Genomic DNA, 17,819 nt, shown 5'->3' on the forward strand with positions numbered 1-17,819 from the left:
TTGGCAACGCAGCAACAATCAAAACAGATTGCTTTAAGGACGCTAATTATTCAAGAACTCGGATGCTATTGTTAGCCGACCAAAATGTTAGCATACTTTTTATCACAGGTTACTGATTTTATATTAAACATGTGTTTCCTGTATTACCGATGGAGCAGCACAGCTGCGTTACGCAAGCAAAATGGCTCCAGCCCTACAGAGGGAGTTTGGCTGCTAGAAATTGATCTAGGTTTGAAAGATTACCTGCAAACATATCTCTTTCCTTATCGACCAAAGGGCTATAGACAGCTATAGTTAATGGATTTTATTTTGGGTATTTATAGCACATACTGGGTCCAGGGTGGGTTCGCGCAGTGCTTAATTTGAGCTTGGGGCCAACCGGGATTCATTTTTGGAGACTGGGACTTTTTTTTTCATCATCAAAATTGTCTCGGAATAAAAGAGAGAAAGGCAGAAAAGGAAGAAAATAGGTGGAAAAGAATTCAGGAAAACAGTTACAAAGGGAGAATCTAGGCAGTCGTGGTATTTAGCAACCCCAACATTCCATAGAACGAGAGGCAGGCCTTAGAGAAAACCTTTGGGCCCAGCACTTATTCTTTTACAAATTAATGACTGCCGGCCGGACGCAAGAGGGAACTGAGAGTTGTGTGTGTGGGGGGCTCTGTGTGTGTGTGGGGGGGGGCTCTGTGTGTGTGGGGGGCTCTGTGTGTGTGTGGGGGGCTCTGTGTGTTTGTGGGGGGCTCTGTGTGTTTGTGGGGGGCTCTGTGTGTGTGTGGGGGGGCTCTGTGTGTGTGTGTGGGGGGGCTCTGTGTGTGTGTGGGGGGCTCTGTGTGTGTGGGGCTCTGTGTGCCCCCCCTGTTCCCTCGTTGTGATCGTTTTCTTCTGGCCTCTGTTCCGTGTGTATGGCTCTCTGTGTGTGTGTGGGGGGCTCTGTGTGTGTGTGGGGGGGGGCTCTGTGTGTGTGTGTGTGGGGGGGGGGGCTCTGTGTGTGTGTGGGGCTCTCTCTCTCTCTCTCTGTGTGGGGCTCTGTGCGTGTGTGGGTGGGCCTCTCTCTCTGTGTGTGTGGGGGGGGCTCTCTGTGCGTGTGTGGGGGGCTCTGTGTGTGTGTGGCTCTGTGTGTGTGTGGCTCTCTGTGTGTGTGTGTGTGTGTGTGTGTGTGTGGCTCTGTGTGTGTGTTTGTGAGGCTCTGTGTGTGTGTGTGTGGCTCTGTGTGTGTGTGGCTCTGTGTGTGTGTGTGGCTCGGAGTGTGTGTGGCTCGGAGTGTGTGTGGCTCCCTGTGTGTGTGTGTGGCTCTCCATGTGTGTGTGGCTCTCTGTGTGTGGCGCTCTGTGTGTGTGTGTGTGTGTGTGTGTGTGTGTGTGTGTGTGTGGGGTGCGGCTGTGTGTGTGTGGGGGGCTCTGTGTGTGTGGGGGGTGCTTTGTGTGTGTGGGGGGGCTCTGTGTGTGTGTGGGGGGATGCGTGTGTGTGGGGGGATGCGTGTGTGTGGGGGGCTCTGTGTGTGTGGGGGGGCTCTGTGTGTGTGTGGGGGGCACTGTGTGTGTGTGGCTCTGTGGGGGGGCTCTGTGTGTGTGTGTGAGTCTGTGTGTGTGTGTGAGTCTCTGTGGGTGTGAGTCTCTGTGGGTGTGAGTCTCTGTGTGGGTGTGTGTGTGGGTGCAAATGCAATAGGTCTCACATTTGCGATAGATTAAGCTATTGACATTGTAAATGACAATGCCATTTATTTATCTGTTTTCAAAACCAAAACATAAATACAAATTTTGTCATTTACAATGCCAATAGCTCTAACTTTGGCAAAGGCGAGACTGTTGCATTGTAAATGCTTGTTCTATGTAGTGTTGTGTTAATCTGGTGGCTTCTCTTTTGTACTGGATAGCACTGCAGTGCTCTGTTATTCTGGTACGGATTTGTCTCATTTTCATACCCACATAAAAAAGATTACTTGAACATTTGAATAAATAAACTGCAATTTTTGAGTCTCAATTTGTGAAATTTTTCAACATCCACAGTGTTCTAAGCCCAATGTTTAACTCCTTTACTTTCTTAGTCAGGGGACATACAACGCACTTGCCACATGACGAATGTCCAGACGGTAGATGGAGGTTCCATAGTTTTTATTTATTTATTTAATACAATTTTCTATAGCGCGAATATTACCCGAAGGTGTCAGATCACTTTACAAATGAACCAGTTGCGATACATAAGGACTTAGGATTACATGAGTTACATAAAAGATACAAACAGGAAAAAAAATTGCAAATGTACAAGTTGTACAGTCACAAAGGGAAGAGATACAAATAGAAACAAGCATTTGCAATGCAATAGGTCTCGCATTTACACGAGTTGGAGCTATTGGCATTGTAAATGACAATGTCTTTTATCTATGTTTTGGTTTTTAAAACCTAAATAAAAGGCATTCTCATTTACAATGCCAATGGTTTAAACTCTCGTAAATGAGAGACCTATTGCATTGCACATGCTTGTTTTTATTCCTAGCAAGCTTAAAACAGCAGACAGAAGTGTTTTGGCACGTTTGCCTTTCTCAATGTCAGTGTAGCTCGATTTAAAAAAAAAAAAATAATAAGTTATACGAAAATAAAATAACGAGTGCAAAGCCAGAAGGCTACCAGCCAAGCAAGACCAAACCTTTCGACCTAGTCAGTGCTTTTAATAGTGAAAGATTAAAGTGATCCATACGACTCAAAGCACTGGCAAGTATAGTAAAACTAACAAAAGCTGCGCATGCCTTCCTCACACAGTTACCTTTGTGGTAGGACAGTGTAGTTAGTAGTACTGCGTCACAGGACCACTAACCGTCATCCATATCGATGTTTTTTCCTCCCCAAAAAATCTGTTTCTGCTTCGGCGCTGAAAATATACAACTTTTTTTTTTAAATAGAAGCGGACTTGTCTCCACTTTGTTAGATGCCCTTACAGGCCTTACACACCGCGACCTTTGCCCGATATCACTTTCGGTCAAACTGTTAAATGTTGCCCGGCTAATGCGGGGAGGGGCGGGGCGATAAAACTGCCACGCCAGCCCTTTAAATTGGTTATGAACGTCTGAATTTAGAAGCTGAAAGTAAAACTAAAATACAAAGTGCTGCTGAGCTAGAAAAAAATACAGCTCTTGCCTGTAAATCCCTGCTGACATGGCTAGCCGTGTGGGCCGGAAGAGGAGGTGGTGCCCAGGGGATACTCGGCTGATTTAGGAAGATGAAAATACGAAGCTTTACCGTACCTGGAAGGGAGTGTGCAAATGGCAAACTGTCCCCAGTTCAGAACACTAGCAGGAATGTCCAGAAACGGGTGATCTCTCTGTCAAGTGCCCTACTCACTGGGTATTAAGGGTAGATGAACATGTTTTCGTATGCCCTGAAATCTGGAAGACTCCACAACTAAATTCACCTGCAATTTGGGGGTGGGGAGGGGACAGCGATCTCCTCACACCACTTAGCTCTGAAACGAAGGATGCCCCAGGGGGATAACCCATTTATCTAGTGGCAAGGACAGCCTCGCCAGAGACAGCTTTAAGCAGGTGTCTGGCCAACAGCTCCATTTGATGGATCCAGATCATAGCTCAGTTGGTTGAAGCACGAACAGAGCTGGTTAGTAGTTTATTTGTTAGGGTGCAGGTAAATCCAGTCATTAGGAAAGTCGGGTATGATGCACACAGGTTCCAAGGAGGGTGAGGGTACGAATGGGTGTCCGAGAGATGCCAAAATAAGTAAACAAACAACATTGCACCAATGCAGAAACACATAACGAACCCAAATGAAAATTACATTTTTGTGTTAAAAATTAAAAACTAATATTGCTTGTTAGCAAATATATTTTAGGCGATGTGACATTCAGGAAATTTTAGAAGAACTAAAACTAGGGCCAATGCATGGTGAAGGATAAAGGTTAGGGGGGTTTCCATGCATGGAGGTTATTCTAGGATTCTTTCCCATGTGTACTTATGTAGTGGGTGGCAACAAGGGGAGAGTGGGAAAATGGACTAAGCAAGGAAGGGTGGATTCATTTAACTTTAGAGGAGCTCCAAGATGTACTTTCAGTGCGCTTTGTGAGTGACCCTATGGAGAAGGGACAGCTGTCTACGGAAGTCAAGGAGGACAGACTGGGAGAGCAAGATGGGCACATATGAGGAGCTTCGGATGGGCGGGGTCTGGAAGTAAAGATGTGCTGATTTCTTCTCTGTGTTGTATAGCGCCAATATGTTGCCTGACAAAAGCACATTGCCGTGAAGCCAGCATTTATTAATTTTGTGTTAATGTATTCATCCCCACTGTCACCCCGTATCCGCAGGAGTCATAAATGTATAGCAGTAAAAGTTTTAAAACATCCACTGTAAATACTGAACTGTGTAGGCATGGCAATAATGAGTTGTTAACCCCATGGAAATCGGCGTTTACTGACTTTTGATCAATACGGTAAACTGACTGTTTAGTTTACCGGCAGCACTGAACTGTACAACACTCATTGCAAAGAGGGCTCCGCTGATATGAATCAACTAGCCTTTGACCTCTATGGCCTCCTCTACCCCAACAGGACTTTTGTCTCTGTTTCTCTTTACACTCCAGAGCGGTCTGTGAGTTTTTGCAAATCTTGGCTGTTGACGATGCTGTCTCACCCCAGAAAGTATGGGTCCCTTCTTCATTCTGCAAAAAGTAAGGTATTTTGCCTCCTCTTGCATCTTCCTCGGGACTTTAAGCACTTGAGCTATAAAATAAAGTCTAATATGGTGGCATGTACTGCCAAGGCTCGTGCAGATGAGCGGAAACCCGGCTGTGATGGGGCGGGGAAAGTCATGTTTATACGGAAAACATTTGGCGCTTGAACATGGAAATACATGCCCATCCAATGTTTGAAAGGGAGTGGGGTTCACAAGGACCGGTGTTAGCGGGACCCAGGAATATGATGCACTGTAGCATGTCCAAGAGCTCAGCAGCCAGCTGCCTGCATACAGCTGGACGGGTCCTCGCTTTTCGTAAAGTGGGAGAGTCGCCATCGGTCAAGTATCTTGAAGGCCTGCTGAGACGGACAACAGCCGACGCTCTGCCTCAGTGTGTTGTGCTGAGTCACTGTGAGAAGAAACAAAGCCCTAATGGAGAGTGCAGCACCCCCTTCCGGTTTCCAGCGGTTACTGCCTGAACAACACAAAGGCAGAACTGTTCATAAACAGATTTATAAATAACAAGATGCAAGCATTCACAAATGGCCTCTCAGAACCGGTTAAATGGAGGAGCGTTAGTGTGAACGATGGTGAGTTTCAATGACACTCTAGCACTCCACAAAAGGAGTTTTAAAACCATTTCTCAACCTCATTAACTTCTTGATGCCTGATATTTTCGGAAGTTGCACGGGGCGCAGCTTGGGTGAGAGAGAGACTCGTGCACGCTGACCGGCTCACATCCCAGTATGGGCTATTAAAAAACTAGCCGTGAGCGTTTACATCCCGAAACCGGGGGGCGGGACTTCAGTCTTCTGCAAGAAGCCCGCGCCCACGGAGTGGATGGCCCAGAGGAGCAGTGGTGACGCGGGGCTCCCATGCCTGAGGGAGAGTCCCGTAGTGGCAGCAGAAGTCAGGAGTGGCGGCTGAGGCCGCTGATGCGGTAAGTGGGTCTTAGTTGTGGGGGGGAGGGGAAGTGGGGGGGCGGCGGCAGCGGTGTGTGTATGTGTGTGTGTGTGTGTGTGTGTGCGTGTGGAGGCGCGGCAGCGGTGTGTGTATGTGTGTCTGTGCATGTGTGTGCGCGCGTGTGTGTGCCCTCGGCCGGCCTGTGTAAGCGCGTCCACAGACCCCGATCGGCTTGTGCACCGGTCTGTACAACTTGGGAGGGAAAACAACAACAATAGGTCTCGCTGGCGACAGCGCTTTCGCGCTGCAACGCCAGGCGAGACCTAAAAATTGCAAATGTACAAGTTGTAAAGTCACGAAAGGAAGAGATATAAAGGGATAAACTCTAAGAATCACATAGGAATGGTACTGCTAAGGTCTACTGCATATACTAGTGGTTAGAGTTATCTCTATGTATATGTTTATATATATATTACCTACTGGCAGTCGCCAGTAGGTAGTTATAGTTAGTATTTTTTCAATGCAAAATCTCAAAATTCTATTGTGAATAACTTTGACGCCGGTTGACGAATTTGCCTGAAAATTTCCTCAAATTTGCCTCGCGGAGCTCCGGTCCTTCCTTGAAAGTTTTGGGGGGGATTCGTCAAGCGGGGGCCGAGATAACCCGAACGGCTGAATGGATTTCCACCAAACTTGGCAAAATTGTAGGGACTGGTAGCCCGATGTGCCTTTGCTATGTCTCAAGATATGTGCTCCAGTGGATTTTGAGTAATTTAGGTTAAAAAAAATATATATATCTATGGCTGCGCCCCGGTACGCGCACCGGGGAGCGCAGCGGGCGCGACACGCGAGGTGCGCACAGAAAGCTGATTGGCTCTCGGGTGTCTGTAAACATTCGAAACAGTCCGGACCGGCCGCCATCTTGTGTCTCGGTAGGATAGAGACACAAGAGGTGGGAAAAAAAAGGGGAAGTGACCATAAGGGGGCAGGGTAGACCCCCCCTGAACCCCTAGGTTTGATGTGGGGGCTATAAAAGGGCCCGCTGTGCAAATAAAATATATATATATTTTTTGATTTGTGCGGGGGAGCCCCCGGTACGCGCACCGGGGAGCGGACCCGGGAGCGGCCCATGGGGAAAGAAGAATGACAGAGTTTTTAAAAAAATGTAGCTTTTTTTATAAATTGGAGGTAGTTCTAAAAAAAAACTGTTTTTTTTCTTCTTTTTGTTGTTTTATATATTTTTTGTGTTTTTGGAACATTTTGTACTTTTTTTGGCTTTTATGAACTATTTTATATTTTTTTGCTATTTTTATGGGGAGAAACGAAAAAACAGGGAATTGAAAATGGCTCAACTGGAGCAAAAAAAAACAACAACAAAAAATTCGGGTTTTTTGGGGCATTTGTGGTTGTCCCCAGCAAGGACGATGAGCTTTATGCTCAGTTCACCATTGGAGATGGTCTTACCACAATGAATACATGTTATTCGGAAATCCGCAAACCGTGGCTGAATGCAAGGGATCGTCTCCCTTGCCTCTGGTCCCGATGGAGTGGGTTGCTTTCTTTTGGAGGTGGTGCTTGAAGATTGGGGAGGGTTACTGGCCAGTTCCCTCATGTCTGCAGCAGAATAGTTGATCGGATGACTGCGCTGCATGTGGCGAATCATGGTGTTGTTTCCAAAAGAGTATTTTTTATTAGGGTTCCCCCTTGAAAGTTCCATGCCACAGATTAGGGAAGTCACCTTGGCCGCATTGACTTTTTTCTTTCCCTCTGGGATCGAAAAAAACTCCCATACAATGTGTGGTCTTGGCTGGTATGGGGTATTGTGTTCTTGCAGCCACCTTCTCCTCCCCTCCTCCTCCTCCTCCTCCTCCTCTTGTTGACCACCAATGTAATCTTGTGGTGGTCCTCTTGGTGGTTGTGGTGGTGGTGGTGCAGATGCTCCAGCTGCTGCTGCTACTGTAGCCATTTCAAAGTACAAAATATATCTCAAAGATTGCAAAACAGGTCTTCCTAAGTCAAAGGACAAAGTCAGAATAAGGAAAAAAGGTGGGGTCTTTCATCATTTGGAAAAAAAAAAGGCCTGAACCAATGAGAAGTGTTATTTTCAGGTCACAAGACCAGGGATTTCATCATTATAAAACCAAAACTGTTCTGCACCAATAAAAAGTGTTATTTTCAGGTCACATGACCGACGCTCTTACGCGGCGCGCCCCGGGTCGCGTAAGCCCGTCGGATGTTTACGTTGCGCGATCGTATTCGCTCGAGTGCTTCCGGGTGCGCTTACGCCGTGCGTATCACGTGGACGTGGCTACGCGATACGTCACAATGATGTTTTCATTCGCGGCAAAAGCGCTAACGGGACGCTCTCCGGAGCGCGCCCTGGGACGCTTCAAAAGACTACGCTTTCCGGAACGCTCACCGGGGCGCGCCCCGAGAGCGCTACAGGGTAAAAAAATAAAAATATATATATATACATTAAAAAAAATTGTTTTAAATACAAATAAAATATAGGATTCATTCATTTTCAAAAATATTACATTTCATAGCTATAGACATTTGCTATTAACAAAATTTTGAAATTTAAAGAAAAAAACATAGGTTTGGGGCCTTATATATAGTTAGGAATTAGCATTTAAAAAACCTATGAAATTCACTGAAAAAACCATAGGTTTCACACCAGTTATAGTTAGGAATTAGCATTAAAAAAACCTATGAAATTCACTGAAAAAACCATAGGTTTCACATACGTTATAGTTAGGAATTAGCATTTAAAAAACCTATTAAATTCACTGAAAAAAACATAGGTTTCACACCAGTTATAGTTAGCTGGAAATTTTACTGACATAAAACCATTGAAATTCCCACGTTATAGTTAGTTGGACTCACTATAACTTGCGCGCCTGCAATGCACTGCTGATGACGTCACATATAACATCACTCATGACATGGTCAGTGACATCACTCATGACATCACTGATGACACCATCCTTGTGACAGACTGACAGACCTCCTTTCAGTGTAATGTAACCCTTGAAACTCATATTCAAAAATAGAAACTAAAATGTTCATAAAAATGGAGATACCCATACCAATTACAACAACCAATTCAGTAATTCCACCATCTAGATACACATCCACTCAGTCACCAACAGTTCTATATAGTCACTCATACATATACTCACTCATCATATGTAGTGATACACCTATACATCCTGTTACACACCGACAGTCATCCAAAAGTTACTCACACACATACTCACACATGCAAATAAACTATTGAACATTAATTTATTTGCATATACAAGTATACACAGACTAGCACATTACTTCTAAGGAAACTTACACATACTTACTCTTGTGGTGTTCCAAACAACTGGGCGATGCTGCAGGCCAGCCTCGCAGCGCACAAAATCAGCCTGCTGTTCTCAGACTCTCAAAATAGGGCTATCAAATCCTCGTTATGATGCGGTCACATAAAATTTTCTTCTGTGCAAACACGTTTGTATTATTTCACATCTAACTTTTGTTTGACTGGACTTTTACAAGCAAGTTTCCCATGATCAGAAGTAAAGAAGCGATATCAAAATGTAGGCAGTTTCTCACACAAAGTCGTTTAAGCTTCTAAATGATCCCACTTGACTTGATTGACACAATGGTGCGGTGAAAGCACACTACCAAGGAGTTGTGGGCACTTTAGTTGCGCCTCTGATCGAGCTGGTGTGGGGATGCCAGGCGTACTGGGAGCGCATTAGCTTGATTAAGAACGCATGCTCATCCGGTACGTCTGGTCACCCTACCTTTGAGTCCCGAAAATAAAGGCCCATAGAGACCCCGTTCGAGGACTCCCAAAATAAAACTGGGGTGTCAGACCCCCACAGACCCCTCCACTTAAAACCCTGACGTAGACGAAATACTGCTAACATCCGCTTCGATGGAACAATATGTTTTCATAAAGTTTTGCTTCTTTCTGGTCTTGCAGCAGATTTATACAGTAGTAACTTATCACACAGAGAAATAAATTGATTTGCCCGGAATCACCAAATAATGCGCAGCTGAGACTTGAACCGGATCCCCAGCTCTCGAGCCAGCAGCTCTCTGACTTCTAAACCACATCGTTCCCACTCTGTGATACTTGTTATTCATGCCCCTTCAATGCTTTCACCTGAGATTCATCTATAATATTCCACTCAGGAACATTAGACACGGCAGCACATAGTGTACTAAATAGTTTACTCCCTCCAGAGAGCAGCTTTACCTTGTTTCTCATGGAGCACCACCGTGAACAGAGCCGGTGAGTCGGAAGCGCACGAGAGCATCCGAGGCTTCAGCTGCTGCAGCTTTGGTGTAATTGCTAATGTTATGTGACTCGCTTTCCTGAGTGAGTATACACATTGACCTGCCGGAGCGGCTGCTATGGGAGCGTAGTATCTCTCTTGCCATTGCTAGCACCAGTGCACCCCTCTGATGCTGGCCCTTCTGTTCACCCTGCTCCCCACCATATTCCTTACTGCCTCGGGCAGCTACAGCCATGCGTCATCAGCCTTCGTCAAGTCTGCTCAAAAGGGTGGTGCGCTGCGTTGCTTCATTGTTCACGAGCTGCACAATTTAGGGCAGTCCCCACTCCCCAGCTCTGGTTTGTATTAAAGGTACAGTCGTATTTTAGACCAATGGCTTCCAAAATGTATCATACTGTGTGTAAACGCAAACCTGGAAGCCCTTCTGAAACCGTTCTGCCAGGCAGAGCCTACCCTTACTTTTTTTTTACTGAAGATCTATGCACAGTTATATACACAGGGGAGTGTAGTAGCAACCATCACATTTTAAAAACGTCCTATGCTTACGCCCCATTGTTTCAGAGATACAGTCAGATAACAGCATTTGCCCAATATTACACATCGTGGAGAAGCTGCGATTACACACCCGGCTTTTATATAATAATGGTTCCTTGGCCATTTTCTTGCCCTGCGACAGATCCTTATTAGTTAGCACTGTTAGCCCCTGGAGACAACTGCTATTCCGTTGGCCGCTTGAAAGACACACCGTTCACAGTAAGGAAACTTTGATTTTGGGGATTTCAAATATTTAACAGAATAGCTACACTGCATGTCACGACTTTCTTTTTTAACTTTAAGTTATATTGCACAGCAGCTCCACTGCTCTGCAATATGTTAAAAAAATTGACAAATTCAATAGAATTCGCGTAGGCGAAACCTATTGGCTTTGCCAATGCTTATTTTGTGAGCGAAGCTTGATCTAATTGCACTGCTGTCGCTGCCTGTGTTGTACGACTGTTAGCTTCATTGATTATTAAAAAAACAAAATACTAAGTGTTACACCTGGGGGTCTCTAGTAGGCTGAGGTAGGTACCTAAGTCCAAATAGGGACCCTTGCTTCTAGTCAGGGAAAGGAGGGACACACTGTTAGATAACCCCTGCTCACCCCCTGGTAGCTTGGCACGAGCAGCCAGGCTTATCTCCAAGGCAATATGTAAAGTATTTGCAACCACACTCCCAGTGCACAGTGATAACACCACAAATGGACACCACATTGATTTAGGAAAATAGCGGTATCTTTATCAAGTAGAAATACAATGAGACCAAACAATAAAAATATCCAGCATATGCGTATTCATAATATTTCACTGGGCCGGTTATTCGGACAACAATCACCTGTAGGTTCTTGCAGTATTAATGAGCAGTTCACGATGATCTAATAGAGTCCTAATGCAATGCTATGCAGTTCGTAATGCAAGAATAATGCAGTTCGTAATGCAAGAATAATGCGGTTCATAATGCAAGAATATTGCAGTTCGTAATGTAAGAATAAGGCAGTTCGTAATGCAAGAATAATGCGGTTCATAATGCAAGAATATTGCAGTTCGTAATGTAAGAATAAGGCAGTTTGTAATGCAAGAATAATGTGGTTTGTAATGCAAGAATAAGACAGTTTGTAATACAAGAATAATGCAGTTCGTAATGCAAGAATCAGACTATAAGCCAATCTGCGGGATCAGCTAGGGCACCACTAGGCCCCAACAACGGAGACAACGGTTGTGAACTTAAAGGGGCGGCCCCGGTACTGCTGGGCAGGTATGGGCCGCTCAGGAACTCAGCGCGTCTAACACGGGGCAGTGGGAGAGAGATCAGAGCACACATGTACTACTCCTGCACGCCTCCCCAGGCAACTCCGCTTGCGGCTCCCGACCAGAGTCCAAGCCATACCTGGGTGTTGCGCTGCCTCGCTCTCTCTCTCTCTCGCTCTCTCTCTCTCTCTCTCCGCTCATCAGACATTCTGCTGGGCGGTCCTTAGCTTCCACAAATCCTTTAGCACCTTGCGGCTGGGCCGGCGGCGGCGATCCTTACTCACAACCTTAGTTACTATGATGGCTTGGGCCACTAACATCAGTGCAGCAGCACGGACGATGTTTCAAGCTGCAGGGCAATGCGGTCACGTGGAAAATAGTAAACAGTACTACAGACCACACGGCAGTCTTAGGCGTGCAAAGGCACCACGCACCAAGCGTTGCTGAGACACGGTTGGAAAAGTTGATGTTCCTGAGTTTCCACAACAGGGGACCAGCTCTCCTCGGGCCCTTGGAGACAAGTTACTTAAGAACACAGCACATAGCGAAGTTCTTTCAAGCAGGGGGACACAACACAACCCTTGCCCTCTCCTTAGTCAAATCAGCAAACTGCAGGCCAGCCCCAGAACACACAGCAAGGGTAGCCCTTCTCTTCAGTCTTTTCAGCTGTTCTTCTTTGGCAGAGGTTCCTCTTGATTACAAAGTAGTTTTTCAGGCTTGAGTTCAGTCTTGAGTTCAGGGGTTTCAGCTCTCACATTTATACCCCTGAATGTCTTTGAAGTCTTTGTGTTCAGGGGGCTCTGAGCCCGGTCCGAACCAGACCTGGGTGTCTTCGAGCCGGTGCACACCCTCTTCCTTTGAAAGTGAGTGTCTGGGGCCGAGACGCTCTGCAGGAGGTGGAGCCATCCTTTCAAGGCAGCAAAACACAGCCCTCTTCACATCCAGGTAGCTACTCGTCCCACCCACATCAAATGCAGGCCAGTCTGTTGCTGTCTCACCTCCTCCTCCCTGGGTTCAGGACACTCACGAGACCCTGTCACATCCAGCCCTGGCACACATAGTGCAATTTACTAGGGACTTTACTAGTAAGTACAGAACTCTGGTGGCCAACGGAGATGGGCCCGCCCCCTTCACCCAGTCACTCGGCAAAAAATCTTGGAGTGAGATGGGATGATAACTTGTCCTTTACATCCCATATCCAACAAGTCGCCGGATGCTGCCTGAGCAAGCTGAGAAACCTCCGAAAAATCCTAAGACTCCTACCGGAGAGCTGCAGAAAAACGGTTGTCCACGCGACTGTCACCTCCCGGCTGGATTATGCCAATGGTTTATACCTTGGCCTCCCAAAATACCTGACTCACAAGCTTCAGGTAGTTCAAAATGCGGCTGCGAGACTGCTACTGCGAATCCCTTTCAAGCAGTCAGTCTCTCCGCATCTTCGAACCCTGCATTGGCTGCCAGTTGCCAACAGAATAAAATTCAAAGCTCTGACGCTGGCGTTCAGATCTCTGCATGGCTCCTGCCCACAATACCTGAAAAACCGCCTTCCAAGATACTTCCAAAGTCGCGCACTACGGTCCAACGACCGTGTCCAACTGGCCGTCCCGCGCGCAAAAAAGGCCCGACTAGGCGGTCGGACCTTTTCAGCAAACGTCTCCGCTCTGTGGAACTCCCTGCCACAAGCAATCCAACAGGCCCCTTCCGAACCCTGCTTTAAGAAATTACTAAAGACCTGGCTCTTCACCCAGCCACGCTAGCTTTCCTATCTTTGGCCCAGGTCACTTGTGTTCTACTAGCGCCGGGACACCTCCTCGTGAGGTAGCTGTTTGCGCTGTATAAAATCCAGTATTATTATTATTATTATTAAGACAAAGATACCAATTATGGACAATCAATTACCATAATACTTTATAGAGGGAGCACTTGCACTTTGACACAGATCAGCAGTGGCAAAGTGCCCAAAGCATCTAAGCCAGCAAAACGAAATCCATCACAGCATCAAAAATAGAGGAGGTAGAGGCAAAAAGTCTGGGTAACCACGCCAAGAAATGCCAGGTCCAACACTAAGCAAAATCAATTGGTTTTGACAGCACTTCCTTATTCTCTCTTTCTGTGAGCAACCCACTCAAAAGTAAGAGGCCCAATTTCAGTCACATAAAATAGCTAAACGATATCTCAGCCACTGCATTTTCCGCATAATTATTGATTTGCAACACATTTCATCATCTGTTGCATAATTGGTACATTTCACTCATATTGACTTTATGACATGGATATTGAAGGAATTAAAGATTAGTTGCCCATGCAGGGATTGAAACTTGAGGGTACAAGTTAGAAACAGATTCATGCAGTGGGTGCATTAGCTCATGCAGCAATCTTACTGCACAGGAATCCTGTAGCTGCATGTTACACATGGATCATTGTAACAGGGTTTTAGAAAGATTCTGTGCTCTACTTTAACCCACTGAATTGTCCCAGTAGGGGAGGAAACAGCCACTACCCAGCCACTACTATAGAGTCTAGACTGCATTCCATTCCATCTCATGTTTGCTCACTGTGTCACTAGACATGGTCAACCATGTGGAAACTAGCATTAGTTCTGCTCCAAATGGAAGAGTTTAGCCTGAACAGCCAGGACAGAGTCAGGTAAATATACAAGTCCAAAACTCACTGCACAACGTGACTCAAACTGCATCTCACTGATGAGGCCCAACAAGGTTGAAATGAGTTGTGGGTGCTTGTGCTCCTGTTCAGGTTCAGTTGAGTTGAGAAATTATAGCCTAGTAATTCAAGTTCAGTCGTGACATGGGGGCCTAGTGGTTGGCATCCCTCATTCACTCTGGTGTGCGGCAAAGACTGATTTGCATTCTGATCATATTCACCCTCTCAGAGGAACTGAGGCATCTTTAACCCGTTAAGCGCGCGCAAACATTCCGCCCCAGTGCGGACGTTCAATTGCGCTAACGGGATTCGGACGTCCAACGGTCGTGCGCAGCACTAGCGAGGTAGTGCACGCGACGACCGTTGGACGTTGGAAGCACTGAACGGGTTAATGTAATAAACATTGCTGCAGTGTGGCAAAAGAAGGAGATTGTGGATTATCATTTGGGGAGGGCACTGACCACCTCAAGGAACTGATGACACTAACTGTGTGTGGTCATACAAGACAGTACATCAAGTAAACAACTTAGGACCATGAAGAAGCACAGTAGACCAAGTAAAGGATGAGTAGGATGATAAACGTAAGCATTTTGTTATTTCACCTAAAGCCCAACTAGTTGTGCTTGACATAGTTAAGTTTTAATAATAACTCATCATGAGAATTATTTAATAAGTAATGGTTCACACTTCTTATGCCAGTGTTAAGGGATGGAATTGTCTCTCATTCCATCCCAGCTAATCATAGATCAGTATGTACCAATTATCTCATTAATATCAATACCTCTCAAACCACATAAACATTCAATCCTTCAGATATTCCCTATTTAACTGCAGGTCCGCCACCTCACTGTCATCTTCTCTGATAATCTAAATGTGCTTGCCATTACTGACATTTGATTCTCCCATGCAGCCATGCCTCTCATTGACCTCCTATTTCTGCTCCGTTCCTTTTCAACCTATGTGTTAATGTTTGGGTAGGGTGTTAGAGGATCGAAGCAGGGTATCCTCCAGATTGGGCACCAGCAAGATCCTGCTCTTCAGTATCCGGATGACCCAGGCCCGAATACCTAGGGGTCTGCAATCACTAGTTGAAACTTTCGCTAACTACATGGCTGAACTGGACTTAAGAGTTAATTTGGCCAAGACTTTCCATATAGAATGCCGCCTGAAGTTGATTAATGAAAGAGAGGTTAATCCAATGGATTAGGTATATGAAAGCTTTCTGTAGCAGGCTGGCTAGAATGCAACTCATTAGGGATCCTGCTTTCCTTCATAAGGTAAGCAAGATGGAAATCAAATCCATCTTAATTAATTTGTTGGAGGAAGAAAGATTCAACAAGGAATGAGGGAAGCCTAGTGTTTTAATAATGGTATTAAATTCTATTATGTGCATGTACACAATATGCAACATAGATTTGTTTTAGCAGGGTTTAGATGTAATGTTATCCATCGCCTTGAGTCATTCCCAAGTGCGAATAATTGGTCTTCTGTAGTTGATAAGTGTCCTTGTGATGGTGTTCAAGAACAATGCACTTTGCACTTTTTATTTTTTGTAAATTACATGAGTTGCCTAGAAAACAAATGCCGAAACGTATATTGCGAAATCATGAATTCAGACAATGCAAGCCAACTGTGATTTTTCTTCAACAACTACATAACCTAGAAATCTGCTTAGCTGTTGCTCCATTTTTATGGTATGTTTTTTCTATAGGTCATAAATAGGATAGGTAGTATCATCGAATGATTTATTTATGAAATTATAGGTAACTATTTGCAATTGTGTAATTATGTAATCTTTTTATGATATGTATTGATGGGCTGGTTTTTATGGTTCTCATGTAAAAAAAGAATACAACTTTTTGATTTGAATCGACATCCTATTTCCCACAAAATATAGAATATTCCACCTGGCCAGAACTGGCAAGAGTGGAGGTGGAATGTAAAATCTCTACATAGAACCCATATGGTGTTTGTTAATCATTATTGTACCAACCAATTTCGACTCCTCACAGTGAACATTGGCATTTAAACCAGCTCGGAAACCAAATTATAAATCTTTTTCAAAAACCCTTGGAAATTTTACATATTTATGGAGGAACTTAATGAGGAAAGGAGAGACCAATTATACTCTTCTTGTAAGCACATCCCAGTTGGTGACTTCGATGTCCCATGGATCACATCAACAAACACATACTTCTCAAATAAATTAATTCAGCCAAGAGAACAACTATATCCAGTGCTGCAACTTTCCCAAAAATGCTAAGGAGTCTTCATCAGATTTTGTAATTTTGAAATAAGGCCATCATCTTAACTATAATCCTATCCCTATCATCTCGTAAGACCGATGTGAGGTATTTTTCTTAATTCTCTATGTAATGTAATGTGCACTTATATAGCGCTGCTGTCACCCAAAGGGTATCCTGGCACTTAAATTACCGAAGCAGTGAGGACAGAGCAGAATAATCTTAGATAACTATCTGGGGAATAGTCGAGTTTTCAGTTCCTTCCTAAACCGTGACATGGCATTTAGTTGCCCGAGTTCCAGGGGTAGGGCATTCCATAACTTGGCTGCATTAAAGCTAAATGATCTTCCACCCATTCAAACTTTTTTAGCTTGGGGAACGCAGACCAAGTTCGCAGAGGAAGAGCGCAGAGATCTGGCAGGGGAATACCATACAAATTTTCTTTGTAGGATTTTAGGCCCAGTTTGATGTACAGCCCTGTGAACAACACAAAGTGCTTTAAAGTGTACTCTTTGTACAACGGTCAGTCAGTGGAGAGCTTTTAAGGCCAGGGAGGCCGAAGCTCCACGTGGCCGGGTCAATGCCAATTTAGCCGCCATGGTCTGTATTCTTTGTAGTTTCTTTAGCAAAGAGCCTGGTGCACCCAGAAGGGTGCTCAGGACAATACTCCGTACCACTAAAGGTCTAACAAGAGTGGGTAAAAACGGAAGGATCTTGGGAAGGGCTCTAAGCAGATATAGACAGGTGATCTCGGTTTTGTTCACCTGAGTCCAGTTGTAAGTTGCTATCCAACACCACTCCCACATTATGTACTGTATTGGTGGGCACAGAAGAATTATTAGACAGATCCGGCCAGAAGTCTGGTGGGAGGGGGCGTTGAATTTTGTCTGACATTCAGCACATAACTTCAGTTTTTTTCCCCATTGAATTGTAAGGAGTTCTCTTTCAGCCAGGCTGCTGTTCTATGCAGGCAATTGTGAAATTTTTCTAGGAAGACTAAATCATCCCCATCAACCGCGAAGACAAGCTGTATGTCATCTGCACAGTTGATGACATCAATTCCAAAAGATTTTACTAAACTGAAGATCGGGTGAAGATAAACATTAAACAAGATTGGGCTGATGGCCGAGCCCTAAGGAACTCCTTGTTTAACATCCCTGAACTGAGAAATGAACAAAAATAGCGTCACTGCCTGCTGTCTGTTGGAAAGATCGGAATGCAGCCAATCTCTCCTTCCCCCCCCCCCCCCTCCCCCCCC

The 17,819-nt window shown here is 45.1% G+C and overlaps 1 protein-coding gene across 2 annotated transcripts in view; it reads right to left on the reverse strand.

The window, feature by feature from the left end:
• The window catches only part of ACOX3 (acyl-CoA oxidase 3, pristanoyl), a 474,351-nt gene that overhangs the window by 438,414 nt on the left and 18,118 nt on the right, over nt 1-17,819 (reverse strand). The window contains exon 1 of one of the 2 annotated variants that reach the window (XM_086964139.1): nt 9,831-9,850. The exons of the other annotated variant lie outside the window; for it this stretch is intronic. Coding sequence (XP_086820265.1) covers nt 9,831-9,842 — 12 coding nt within the window. The 5' untranslated portion in view covers nt 9,843-9,850. Of the gene's footprint in view, nt 1-9,830; nt 9,851-17,819 lie in introns of those variants that run through there. 2 annotated transcript variants of the gene reach the window in all.

Source organism: Lissotriton vulgaris, chromosome 3_2 (assembly GCF_964263255.1).
Source record: "Lissotriton vulgaris chromosome 3_2, aLisVul1.2, whole genome shotgun sequence".
Classification (NCBI taxonomy): domain Eukaryota; kingdom Metazoa; phylum Chordata; class Amphibia; order Caudata; family Salamandridae; genus Lissotriton; species Lissotriton vulgaris.